Source organism: Girardinichthys multiradiatus, chromosome 2 (genome assembly GCF_021462225.1).
Source record: "Girardinichthys multiradiatus isolate DD_20200921_A chromosome 2, DD_fGirMul_XY1, whole genome shotgun sequence".
Lineage (NCBI taxonomy): Eukaryota > Metazoa > Chordata > Actinopteri > Cyprinodontiformes > Goodeidae > Girardinichthys > Girardinichthys multiradiatus.
The window spans coordinates 6,695,020-6,707,761 of record NC_061795.1 but is presented as its reverse complement, the minus strand read 5'-3'; the positions used below and the strand labels follow the sequence as shown (position 1 = coordinate 6,707,761).

Genomic DNA, 12,742 nt, shown 5'->3' with positions numbered 1-12,742 from the left:
CCCAAAGGAAGGTACAGTAACGACAATTATTCGCAAAGACAGTGGCTATAGCAGTGCTGACATGTTATGTCATACGCTCATAGGTCAACTATGGGCTGTGTCAGAATTCAATATAAAGTGGAGTTTATGCTCATCGTACCACCCCCAAACTAATGGGCTTGTAGAAAACCTGAAAGGCACAATCCAAAGATTATTCAAAAATGTTTGTCATCAAAAAACATTCTGCAGATGTGGTCAATTGCTGGATACATACAGTGAGGAAAATAAGTATTTGAACACCTTGCGACTTTGCAAGTTCTCCCACTTAGAAATCATGGAGGGGTCTGAAATTTTCATCTTAGGTGCATGTCCACTGTGAGAGACATAATCTAAAAAAAATAAATAAATAATCCGAAATCAAAATGTTTGATTTTTTAATAATTTATTTGTGTTACTGCTGCAAATACGTATTTGAATACCTGCCAATCAGCAAAAATTCTGGCCATCAAAGACCTGTTAGTCCGCCTCTAAAAAGTCCACCTCCACTCCACTTATTATTCTAAATTAGTAGCACCTGTTTGAGGTCGTTGTCAATCTCCCTCGGACTGGGGCTCCATGCAAGATCTCACCTCGTGGCGTATCAATGATCCTAAGAAAGGTGATGAATCAGGAGCTGGTCAGTGACCTAAAGAGAGCAGGCACCACTGTTTCCAAGGTTACTGTGGGTAATACACTAAGACATCATAGTTTAAAGTCATGCATGGCACGGAAGGTTCCCCTGCTTAAATCAGCACACATCCAGGCCCGTCTTCAGTTTGCCAATGACCATTTGGATGATCCAGAGGAGTCATGGGAGAAAGTTCTGTGGTGAGATGAGACCAAAATAGATCTTTTTGGTCTTAATTCCACTCGCTGTGTTTTGAGGACGAAGAATGATGATTACCATCCCAAAAACACCATCTCTACTGTGAAGCATGGGGGTGGAAGCATCATGCTTTGCGTTTTTTTTTCTGCACATGGGACCGGACGACTGCACTGTATTAAGGAGACGAGAACCGGGAGAACTTGTAAAGTCACAGGGTGTTCAAATACTTATTTTCCTTACTGTATGTCTGACCCTTTGCATTCTGAACATTAAGGTCACTGAACAAACTTGTAGCAGAACACCCGCACAAATGGGATGAAGTGCTACAAGCTACAATGTTTGCCCTGTGGACCAAACATGTGACAACAAAGCACTCCCCATATTATGATGTTTGGCAGGGAGGGCAGATATACATCAGAAATCCTAATGGAGTATGAGGTAAGGTGTTATCACATCCTACTTGGTTGAGGCATTATTGCATTACTACACAATGCTGTGTCCTTCCTCACAGGTCTTAAAGTTGGGTTCATCGGAGGCACTGGGCATATGCTTAAATGAGCAGGTCACCACATATCCGGAGGTGCCCGTCAACATCAGGAAAAGCCAGGACCAGGTCAGACAGCGGAAGTGGCAGTAACATGTGACACCTTCACTGTCAATGCATTAGCGGCATCGGGAAGGCTGTTTGCTGGGTGGGCTTTTCTGTTAAATCTAACAATTACATTTTAATGACCTTGCAAGGTATATGAAATGAATTGTTAAATGTGATTTACAGTTTTCAGAAATAAGCCTCGACATTAGTTTGCGCTAAAAAGTTGTTAAGTGTTCAGAGTCCCAACAGATTAACTTGTGAATCAGATTCAGCTTTATTGCCTAATTTGTGGATAAAAACAAGGAATTTGGCTTCCGTACCACTTTGTTCTCAATGAAGACCTTTTTTATTTTGCAAATATAAATAATAATAATAATTAATAAATAAATACCCCTCCTTGAACCGCCACCTTAACGTGGTGGAGGGGTTTGAGTGCTCAAATGATCCTAGTGGCTATGTTGTCTGGGGCCGAAATGCCCCTGGTAGGGTCTCCCATAGCAAACAGGCTCTAGGTGACAAAGAGTGGTTCACGAATCCCTCATGAAGAATAAAATATCGAGGCACGTGACATCGCCCGGTACGGCGGAGCCGGGGTCCCACCCTGGAGCCAGGCCTGGGGCAGGGACTCGTCGGAGAGCGCCTGGTGGCCGGGTTGCTCCTCGCGGGACCCGGCCGGGCCAAGCCCGAACGAGAGACGCGAGGCCATCCCCCAGTGGGCCCACCACCTGCAGGGGGAACCGTGAGGGACTGGTGCAAAGAGGATTGGGTGGCGGACGAAGGTGGAGACCTCAGCAGCCCGATCCCCGGATGCTTAGGCACGTCTAGGGACGTGGAATGTCACCTCGCTGGGGGGGAAGGAGCCTGAGTTTGTGCGGGAAGTCGAGAGATATTGACTAGAAATAGTCGGGCTCGCCTCCATGCACAGCGTGAGCTCTGAAACCCATCTCCTTGGGAGGGGTTGGACTTTCTTCTACTCTGGAGTGGCCCACGGGGAAAGGCGGCGGACTGGTGTGGGTTTGCTTGTTGCCCCCCAGCTCAGCCGTCTCGTGTTGGGGTTTACCCCAGTGGATGAGAGGGTTGTATCCCTGCGCCTTCGGGTTGGGGAGAGGTCTCTGACTATCATTTCAGCCTACGGGCCGAGTGATAGTGCAGAGTACCCGGCCTTCTTGGCGTCCCTGTCGGGGGTGCTGGATAGGGCCCCTCCCGGGGACTCCATTATTCTGCTGGGGGACTTCAACGCCCACACGGGGAACGACAGTGACACCTGGAGAGGCGTGATCGGGAGGAATGGCCTCCCCGATCTGAATCCGAGTGGTGTTTTGTTATTGGACTTCTGTGCTAGTCACGGATTGTCCATAATGAACACCATGTTCAAACATAAGGATGTCCATCTGTGCACTTGGCACCAGGACACCCTAGGCAGGAGGTCAATGATCGACTTTGTTGTCGTATCATCAGACCTTCGGCCACATGTTTTGGACACTCGGGTGAAGAGAGGGGCTGAGCTGTCCACTGATCACCACCTGGTGGTGAGTTGGATCCGCTGGGGGAGGAGGAAGCCGGACAGACTTGGCAGGCCCAAGCACATAGTGAGGGTCTGCTGGGAACGCCTGGCGGAGCCCTCGGCCAGGGATGTATTCAACTCCCACCTCCGGGAGAGCTTCGACCAGATCCCGGGGGATGTTGGAGACAGAGTCCGAGTGGACCATGTTCTCCGCATCTATTGTCGATGCTGTTGCCCGTAGCTGCGGCCGTAAGGTCTGCGATACCTGTCGCGGCGGCAATCCCAGAACCCGGTGGTGGACACCGGCAGTAAGGGATGCTGTTAAGCTGAAGAAGGAGTCCTATCGGCTGTGGTTGGCTTGTGGGACTCCTGAGGCGGCTGACGGGTACCGTGAGGCCAAGCGTGCTGCGGCCCGGGCTGTGGCATAGGCAAAAACTCGGGCCTGGGAGGAGTTCGGTGAGGCCATGGAGAAGGACTACCGGTTGGCCTCGAAGCGATTCTGGCAAATCGTCCGGCGCCTCAGGAGGGGGAAGCAGTGCTTCGCCAACACTGTTTATAGTGGGGGCGGGAGACTGCTGACCTCGACTGAGGACATTATCGGGCGGTGGAAGGAGTACTTCGAGGAGCTCCTCAATCCTGCCATCACGCATTCCGTGGTGGAAACAGAGGCTGGGGACTCGGGGTTGGACTCTTTCATCACCCAAGGCTGAAGTCCCCGAGGTGGTTAAAAAGCTCCACGGTGGCAAGGCTTCGGGGGTGGATGAGATCCGCCCTGAGTACCTCAAGTCTCTGGATGTTGTAGGGCTGTCATGGTTGACACGCCTCTTCAACATTGCGTGGCAGTCGGGGACAGTGCCTCCGGACTGGCAGACTGGGGTGGTGGTCCCCCTTCTTATGAAGGGGGACCAGAGGGTGTGTTCCAACTACAGGGGGATCACACTCCTCAGCCTCCCTGGTAAGGCCTACGCCAGGGTATTGGAGAGGAGAGTCCGACCGATAGTCGAACCTCGGCTTCAGGAAGAGCAGTGTGGTTTTCGTCCCGGCCCTGGAACACTGGACCAGCTCTATACCCTCTACAGGGTGCTCGAGGGTTCATGGGAGTTTGCCCAACCGGTTCATATGTGTTTTGTGGACCGGGAGAAGGCATTCGACTGTGTCCCTCGTGATGCCCTGTGGGGGGTGCTCCAGGAGTATGGAATCGGGGGCCCTTTATTAGGGGCCATCCGGTCCCTTTACAAGCGGAGCAGGAGTTTGGTCCGCATTGCCGGCACTAAGTCGGACCTGTTCCCAGTGCATGTTGGACTCCGGCAGGGCCGCCCTTTGTCACCGGTCCTGTTCATAACTTTTATGGACAGGATTTCTAGACGCAGCCAAGGGCCGGAGGGGGTCTGCTTTGGGGACCAGTGGATTTTGTCTCTTCTTTTTGCGGATGACGTGGTCCTGCTGACCCCCTCTACCCAAGACCTACAGCATGCGCTGTGGCGGTTCGCAGCCGAGTGTGAAGCGGCTTGGATGAGGATCAGCTCCTCCAAGTCCGAGGCCATGGTACTCGACCGGAAAAGGGTTGCTTGTCCTCTTCAGGTTGGAGGGGAGTTCCTGCCTCAAGTGGAGGAGTTTAAGTATCTCGGGGTCTTGTTCACGAGTGAGGGAAGAATGGAGCGGGAGATCGACAGACGGATCGGTGCGGCTGCCAGTCCGTTGTGGTGAAGAGAGAGCTGAGCCGAAAAGCAAAGCTCTCAATTTACCGGTCGGTCTACGTTCCTACCCTCACCTATGGCCATGAACTTTGGGTCATGACCAAAAGAACGAGATCCCGGATACAAGTGGCTGAAATTAGCTTCCTCCGTAGGGTGGCCGGGCACTCCCTTAGAGATAGGGTGAGGAGCGTGGCCATCCGGGAGGGGCTCGGAGTAGAGCCGCTGCTCCTCCACATCGAGAGGAGCCAGTTGAGGTGGCTCGGGCATCTATACCGGATGCCTCCTGGACGCCTTCCTCGGGAGGTGTTCCAGGCACGTCCCACCGGGAGGAGGCCCAGGACACGGCCCAGGACACGCTGGAGGGACTATGTCTCTCGGCTGGCCTGGGAATGCCTTGGGCTCCCCCTGGAGGAACTGGAGGAGGTGTCTGGAGAGAGGGACGTCTGGGTGTCTCTGCTGAGTCTGCTGCCCCTGCGACCCGGTCCCGGATAAGCGGAAGACGACGAGTACGAGTACGATAAATAAATATCTTTAAGTACATGTATATATAAAATATGTCTTATATTCTAGGTTCTTCAAAGTAGCCACCTTTTGCTTTGATTACTGCTACGCATGGTTGGGACCATCAGTTGTGTTGTATATATAAGACATATTTTCAGTTGTTTCACACTTTTTTGTTCAGTATATAATTCCACATGTGTTAATTCATAGTTTTGATGCCTTCAGTGTGAAGCTACAATATTCATAGTAAAAGACATGTTAAATGGGATTTAAAACAGATAAACTTGGATTCCTTTAGCTTAACAGTGGGAATTGGTATTGTCACCCAGGTCCGCAAAATCATTGGAATAAACTGAACATCTTGCTTCGAACATACGACCTATGCATTCATGTTCATATTGCTCTGCTCTACGGATTAGACTGTCCGCACTGACAGAAAGCCATCTTCCCTTCCTGTGATTGTTTCTCAATTGTTGGCGCTCTGGGAAACAAACCCAGATCAAATGGTGAGTCAAATTTTCAAACAGACTCCACTGATCATGAATATTTTTGGGAGAATATCTTACTTTCAGTGGTCAATTTGTGTGAACATACAGGCATAATTCTAATGGTACTTAATATAGGAATAGTTTTTTTAGTTTTGCACCTCATGACTGAATATTAGGGTCACTTGGATGAGCAGAATTGAGTGAAGTAAGTTTTTGTAGTTTACCTGTTTAAACTTAAAATTGCAAGAAAATGTGTCAATAAAGTGAAAATAAAAAAGACCTGTAGCAGTCATGTCTTCCGTAAATGAGCTGTTCATTTCATGACAAAACTTCCCCGCTTTCAACATAATTACAATATGGAAACTTGTAATTATTTGTAATTATTATTTATAATTATTACAGATCTATCCCCACGCATATAAAAAATGCTTGGAGCCCCAGACCGAAGGTCTGCAAGATCTCACCTCGTGGGTGATCATGATCAATGATCATGAGGAAGGTGAGGGATCAGCCCAAAACTACACAGGAGAACCTTGTTAATGACCTGAAGGTAGCTGGGATCCCAGTCTCAAAGGTTACCACTGGTAACACACTACACCGTCATGGATTAAAATCCTGCAGCATTCACAAGGTCCAACTGCTCAAGCCAGCGCATGTCCAGGCCCATCTGAAGTTTGCCAATGACCATCTGGATGATCCAGAGGAGGAATGGGAGAAGGTCATGTGGTCTGATGAGATAAAAATAGAGCTTTTTGGTCTAAACTCCACTCGCCGTGTTTGGAGGAAGAAGAAGGATGAGTACAACCCCAAGAACACCATCCCTACTGTGAAGCATGGAGGTGGAAACATCATTCTTTGGGGATGCCTTTCTGCAAAGGGGACGGGATGACTCCACCGTATTGAGGGGAGGATGGATGGTGTCATGTATCGGGAGATCTTAGCCAACAACCTCCTTCACTCAGTAAGGGCATTGAAGATGGGTCATGGCTGGGTCTTCCAGCATGACAACGACCCAAAGCACACAGCCAGGACAACTAAGGAGAGGCTCTGAAAGAAGCATCTCAAGGTCCTGGAGTAGCCTAGCCAGTTTCCAGACCTGTACCCAGTTAAAGCTCATTGTTCCCCATTGTATGGGGGAGTGGGCCAGAATCTCTGCCTCAGTGTGCAAACCGGGCCAAGAACTACAGAAAACGTCTGACCTCTTTATTTTTTAACTAAGGCTTCTGTCCCAAATGTTAGGTTACAATTTTCTATTGTTTCAAATACTAATTTCTTGCAGCAGAATTTAAATTACTTACTTAAATACTATATAATGGGATTTTCGGGATTTTTTTCAGACCATCTGTCACAGTTGAAGCATACCTATGATGAAAATTACAAACCTCTCCATTATTTGTAAGTGGGAAAATTTGCAAAATTGATGGTTTATCACATACTTGTTTTCCCCAATGTATAGGATATTAAGGGCAGTTTAAAATGTCAACTCTGTTATTATTTTATCTTCATTTGAAAAAGAGGAGAAAAAACTTTTTCTACAGTAATTAATCTCTCCTGCAGTGGCCCTGTGTCGTCTTTTCTCCAAACAGAAATATATGATGAAAGCTGAGGGCAGGAGGTCTAGATACAGTTTTTCAGTGTTCTTGTAGTTCTCTAGAATTTAAGATGGATAAAATGTGTATCAGAGATCATAAATCTGTGTATCGCTTGTTTTGCTGTTCTAAGACCGAAGGCATACACCATTCATAGAACCTTGTTTCCACAGCCAGTATCTGGGACCTGATTCTTTGGGTCACCTCCTACTTCATGACTGAAAAATAAAAAGCTTTGTAATCTGGCTCATCTCCCTCTTTTTCCCCACACAGATTGTTGCAGGACCTTCACTACTGCTGACACAGGTCCAAATCCTCTGTCCACTTCTGCTTCTATTGTCAAAACCCATGACAGAATATTTGAACTTCTTTAGTTTGTGCTAGCTAACATATGTTTCACATTCTTTTCTGAATTTCACTGTAGACTGCTGTTCCTAACAAGTGAGTGTCTCTAATAATGTACCTATGATGAAGCCCAGCAGCTGGTAAGGCAATAGGCATGAGGAGATGAAGGCCACCCACAGTCCCACGTAGAGCTTCTGAGTCAACTCTGGCTGGACCCACATGAACAGACTATAGAGACACATGCGCGCGCGCACACACACACACACACACAAACACACACACACACATTCAGTGTATTACACAACTCTGCTTATCAACTATTACTTCAGTCTAATGAGAATCAGTGTGTGTGCAGCAAAACTCACTTTTTTATCTTCTCAAGGATGTTGGCCATCTTTCCAAAAAGATTCTGGGTGGATGTTAGGAAAACAACAGTTACTGTAAGATCAAAATGCACTGGGAAATTGGCTTTTGACTATGATCAGAAAAATGTCCGCTTGATCGGCCCAAACTGGCTGGTCACAAACTCAAAAATCAGATCTTTTTCTGATCGGTGAACAGACCATGCATAAGTGCGATTGTGTAGCGTTGGTAACACTTCTTGGTGTGATCTGCTTTTGATTCGAGAAAATAACTCAAAACAAAGTATTTTACCATCAGTGAGGTTTTAAAATTAAGTTAGAGGAAGTACAGCAATGAAAGTACCTTTTAAAAAAAACTATTTTGTACAACACACCGAGACCTTCTGCAGTCAGTTCAGGCTGAGAGAGAACAAAACTTAAACCAGATAATAGGAAGGCTAAGTGGAGAACAGCGAGGGAGCTTTGTTATTTGTTTGAGCTCTCAAACTCAATAACAGAACATGTTGGATTTAGAAATGTTGGCATTCTTTAGAAAACAAAAGATTTACATTGTTTAGAGAATACACGTGAAAACTGGAGTTTTAACAGTGCCAATTACTAATATAGAATAATACAGATAGTTTAAAAATTGTAAATAGTAAAATCCTGTTTTCCATTGAATACTCTCTCAAAAATGGTGTGACGTAGCCTCTGCTCCCAAATTAAAGTAATAATAAAAGCAGAGCTAGAGAAATATTGTGATTGCTGTTGTTATATCTTCCTATGTCATAGACCTTAAAGAGAAATAAAACATTTTCCAAATTCGGTATTGGCAGATCAGGGAACTGGAGATTGGATATCGCCTACCAATTGGGGATAGGTGCAATCTTTTGAATCTGACCTGCAGCATTTGTTAGTTCATCTTCTCTCACCTGAGCTTTCTGAGCAACATCCAGAACCAGCTGGAACTTCTCAGATACAGTCAAGTCTTCTTTTGTTGGTTCCTTAAAAATGAGAGAGCTGTAAGCAATGTGCCATCCTCGATAATTAACATTTAATCAACAACATCTCATCACTCATTATACATCATGTCTCTGTAGATAGCAATATGCTTTTTGATAAAGGTGTGCCTGATAGAGTAAAGCAAAATTCCTCACCAATGGCTCAAACACTTCGGGTACGATGCTCCACTGGATCCTCCAGCCTCTGAGAGCAATTTATCAGAAGAACGCACAATTAAACAAGAAGCCCCTTCAAGCTAATATGAAAATGGTGTCACACTGTTGGATTTTAAAAGTATTTTGTCAATTCAAACAGTGTGCCATGTAAAACATTGGTCAGCAAAACGATCAGACTCTTTCTGGATGATTCCAAGGCGTTCCCTTTCTATAAGTGATATACAGTTCCTCCAGCAACAGGATCTAGGTCTGCCCTATGGTCTCCTCCCATTGGAACATGTCTGGAAAACCTCAAAATGAAAGCACCCAGAACCAACTCATCGGACTCCTTTTGATGCATAGAAGCAGGAGCTCTTTAACGCTGACTTGCCACCCTACAGAGAAAGTTAATTTCAGCTGCTTGTGTCTGAGATTTCGTTCTTTTAGTCATGACCCTTATTTCAGGACTACAGGTGAGAGTTGGAACATAGACAGACCTTTTTGGCTCAGTTACTTCTTCATACCAACAGATCACAGCAACAGCTACATCACAGTAGGCGAAACCCCGTAACATCTGTCCCACCCCATCATCACTTATAAACAAGACATCAAGATAGGCAGAGACAGAAGGAGTAATCCACCTTAACAAAAGAGTTAACACGGATATGAGGTCAGGAGCTAATATAATAAACACATAATTAAATGATTACTATTAAATATACCAATGATAATACACAGACTCAATAAATTAGAATATTATTGAAAAATTTATTTATATCAATAATTCAGTTGACTAAGTGAAGCACGTTATAGAGATTAATTCCACATAGACTGATGTTTTAAGCCTTTATTTGTATGTGTGTGTATGTACAATAAACTGAGACACCGTTCAGCATAATCAATGTTTAAAAGCTGTTTAAAGGTTATTTTGAACATTTACTCTTAATCTGACAAACAGGCCTGATCAAAGCCCATAATTTATTGAATATAACTGGACAGTAAAGGATACCAACTAATGACTCTGTAAGGTCAAAAATTCAAGTTACCATAAACAGCTGTAAATAATGACTGTTTATATAAAAGTGATGTATTTGGTAATTAAAGCTATTAAATATTCATTTATTCATTTTCTACCGCTTATTCCATAGTGGGTCAGGGGGGAGCTGCTGCCTATTTCCAGCATTCTATGGGCGAGAGACGGGGTACACCCTGGACAGGTCGCCAGTGCAACACAAGAGACATACAGGACAAACAACCATGCACACACTCATTCACACCTAACAGTCATGTTTTTGGACTGCTGGAGGAAGCCGGAGTACCTAGAGAGAACCCACACATGCACGGGGAGAACATTCAAACTCTATGCAGAAAGAGCCCTGGCTGGGAGTCGATGTGTTATTTCGATCTATGAAATAGGAGTTTGGAATAATCTATGTATTTGTCTAAGTTCCCTGAGTCTGTCTCCTGGTTACCTGTACTGGTGTTATTAACCTGACCTGTCCCTGCTGTGTGTTCTTAGGTAGCCTGGATAATGTTGACTGACAGGTTGGAGAGAAGAGCATCAGTTTTATAAGTTTGATCTTTAATAAATAACTCAGAGTTGGGAAAGTTACCATACATTTGTGTGTATTTATGGAAGTGTTCTAACTCCCTGTGGTTAAATTCAAAACAAACAAAAAATGATCACTACAGTGTAATTACTTTTTACCAGGACTTCATTTGATATCTTTTGCAACTGTTGAAGCAACAGGTTGGCTCTGAAGGAGCTTAGTTTGCAATTTAACAAACAGTTTGGTTTTTGTCTGAGTCAGCTTTTAAATACTGTATGAGAGTGGTTGTATGTGCTGGGAAACTCACCTGGAAATGAGATGATTTAACGAAAGGCGGAGAATTGCGAGGAACAGGAACATGGGGATGGCCCAGCCATGCCACGCTGCATACATGTACACCTGTCAACACACACAGCAAGTGTCTCTGTCTTACAAGCTCTATAAACCGACAGTCAATCATCAGGAACATCTGTCTTTATTTACTCTTAACTATTCACCAACTGGAATTGTACGATCAATTGACTTCAACTGTACTGTCTTATACTGTAATTAGAGTGGAGTTCTACTGTATGTGGTTGGATCTGGATCCGACCACATACAGTAGAATGAGACTGAATTGAATTTGAACCAAGATAAATTCCATATGACTGGATATGAACTGGACCTGTTTGTCCTGGCCGTGGAGAAGAATCCCTATAGCATGATCCTGCTACCACAGCATAGATAGTGTGTTCAGGGTCATGTGAAGTGTTAGTTTTGTATGAGGGAATTAAAATGCCAAAAGTCAAGAGTTTACATTTTCAAGTTAAGAGCAGGATTTCATATCTTTGCATTGAAAACTTGTAATACTTGCACTCTTCTGCTTTGTTTCAAATATATTCGGTTCTCCCTCAAATCTTTGTTTCCACGCTAAAATTTAATGCTTCATCCTTTTAATAAACCAACTTGGATTGAATTGTATATTTTCAACATAAGTTATTCTTAAATGTCCTGAATAGAATTACAATTCAAGGAAACGGCCTGGCTAACTAGTGTCACATTGGCAGACAACTTGTCAAATACATGAAACATGTATTATATAAATTTTTCAGGGTAATACACATTATTCTTTTTATTATTTTAGGATACATTCCATTTATAGTCATGTGAGTCTCTTCTGTGATTCCTCAAAGCAAAATGCTGATGTTTTGTTTTCTGAAACTAATGCTTTATTTCTTACTTTTTGGGGCACATTTTCTTCTTTGTTGGTGAGGTCTGGAGAAAATACAGGAGCTAGTTTCTGGCCATTTATTCTCTTTCAGCTCTCATCTCCAGGCTTCGGTTCCTGTGCTGGACCTTTGTTGGATCCAGCAGCTTTTCTATTTCTGTTAATGCAGGCTGTCTTTAATAAAAAGGTTTAATGTTATGTTTTTTACAGTCTGACGATGATGTCCAGATGCTGTAACAGTTAAACCAACCTTATCCTAGTGGCCTTCATCCTACTTCTGAAATGGAGCGGATTTACTGCCCTACAAAAGTTTAGACAGGTTCAGCGTGTGCTGTGCTTGAAGTTTGAAAATGAAAGTCATATCATATGTCTATCTTATGTGTTTACATTGTTGGGACCACAGCCATGGATTGCAACATGAAAACTCTGGACTTTACTGGAACTTTCAAAATAAATTGCATTTAACCGACTTCAACAACTGACGAAGGGAGGGGGACAGCGGACTTACCATGATGCCTCTGTTCTTATAAACCCCCGCCCTTCCAATGGTCCGATTGCTTCCATGACGGTAACGACCTGGAAATAGGGGAGGCACAGCACGCTAATGCCTCTTTGCTGGCAAACAGACATAAACTCTTCAAACCCGATCCAAGGGTGTCATACGATCATCGATCATATGCACTGAGTTAAGTACGGATTAATTACTGTTTGTGTACCCGGTATTCATTCATATAAAAGGGAAATTAAGGTATAAGCATTGCTTGACTTTCTCTCTGACGCCTGCAGAAGCAAACGGTTTTCCAGAGAATTCCCTGCAGAGACAATGTCTCTACGAAGCCGAGTGGAGCGGAGGACAACAGAGGTCGCATCCCGTGGTAACGTGCAGTGTGGTCAGCGGACAGAACGGGCCGCCCAGCCACCGCTCCG

General features: G+C 44.8%; 1 protein-coding gene across 2 annotated transcripts in view; it reads right to left on the bottom strand.

Annotated features, from left to right (window-relative positions):
- The window catches only part of LOC124883948 (GRAM domain-containing protein 4-like), a 69,963-nt gene that overhangs the window by 32,342 nt on the left and 24,879 nt on the right, over window positions 1-12,742 (bottom strand). For both annotated transcript variants that reach the window (XM_047391451.1, XM_047391459.1), the window contains exons 9-13: window positions 10,916-11,007; window positions 9,059-9,107; window positions 8,834-8,905; window positions 7,926-7,969; window positions 7,679-7,788 (exon numbers count right to left, since the gene is read on the bottom strand). In XM_047391451.1, the coding sequence (XP_047247407.1) occupies window positions 7,679-7,788; window positions 7,926-7,969; window positions 8,834-8,905; window positions 9,059-9,107; window positions 10,916-11,007 (367 nt within the window). The remainder of the gene's footprint in view (window positions 1-7,678; window positions 7,789-7,925; window positions 7,970-8,833; window positions 8,906-9,058; window positions 9,108-10,915; window positions 11,008-12,742) is intronic.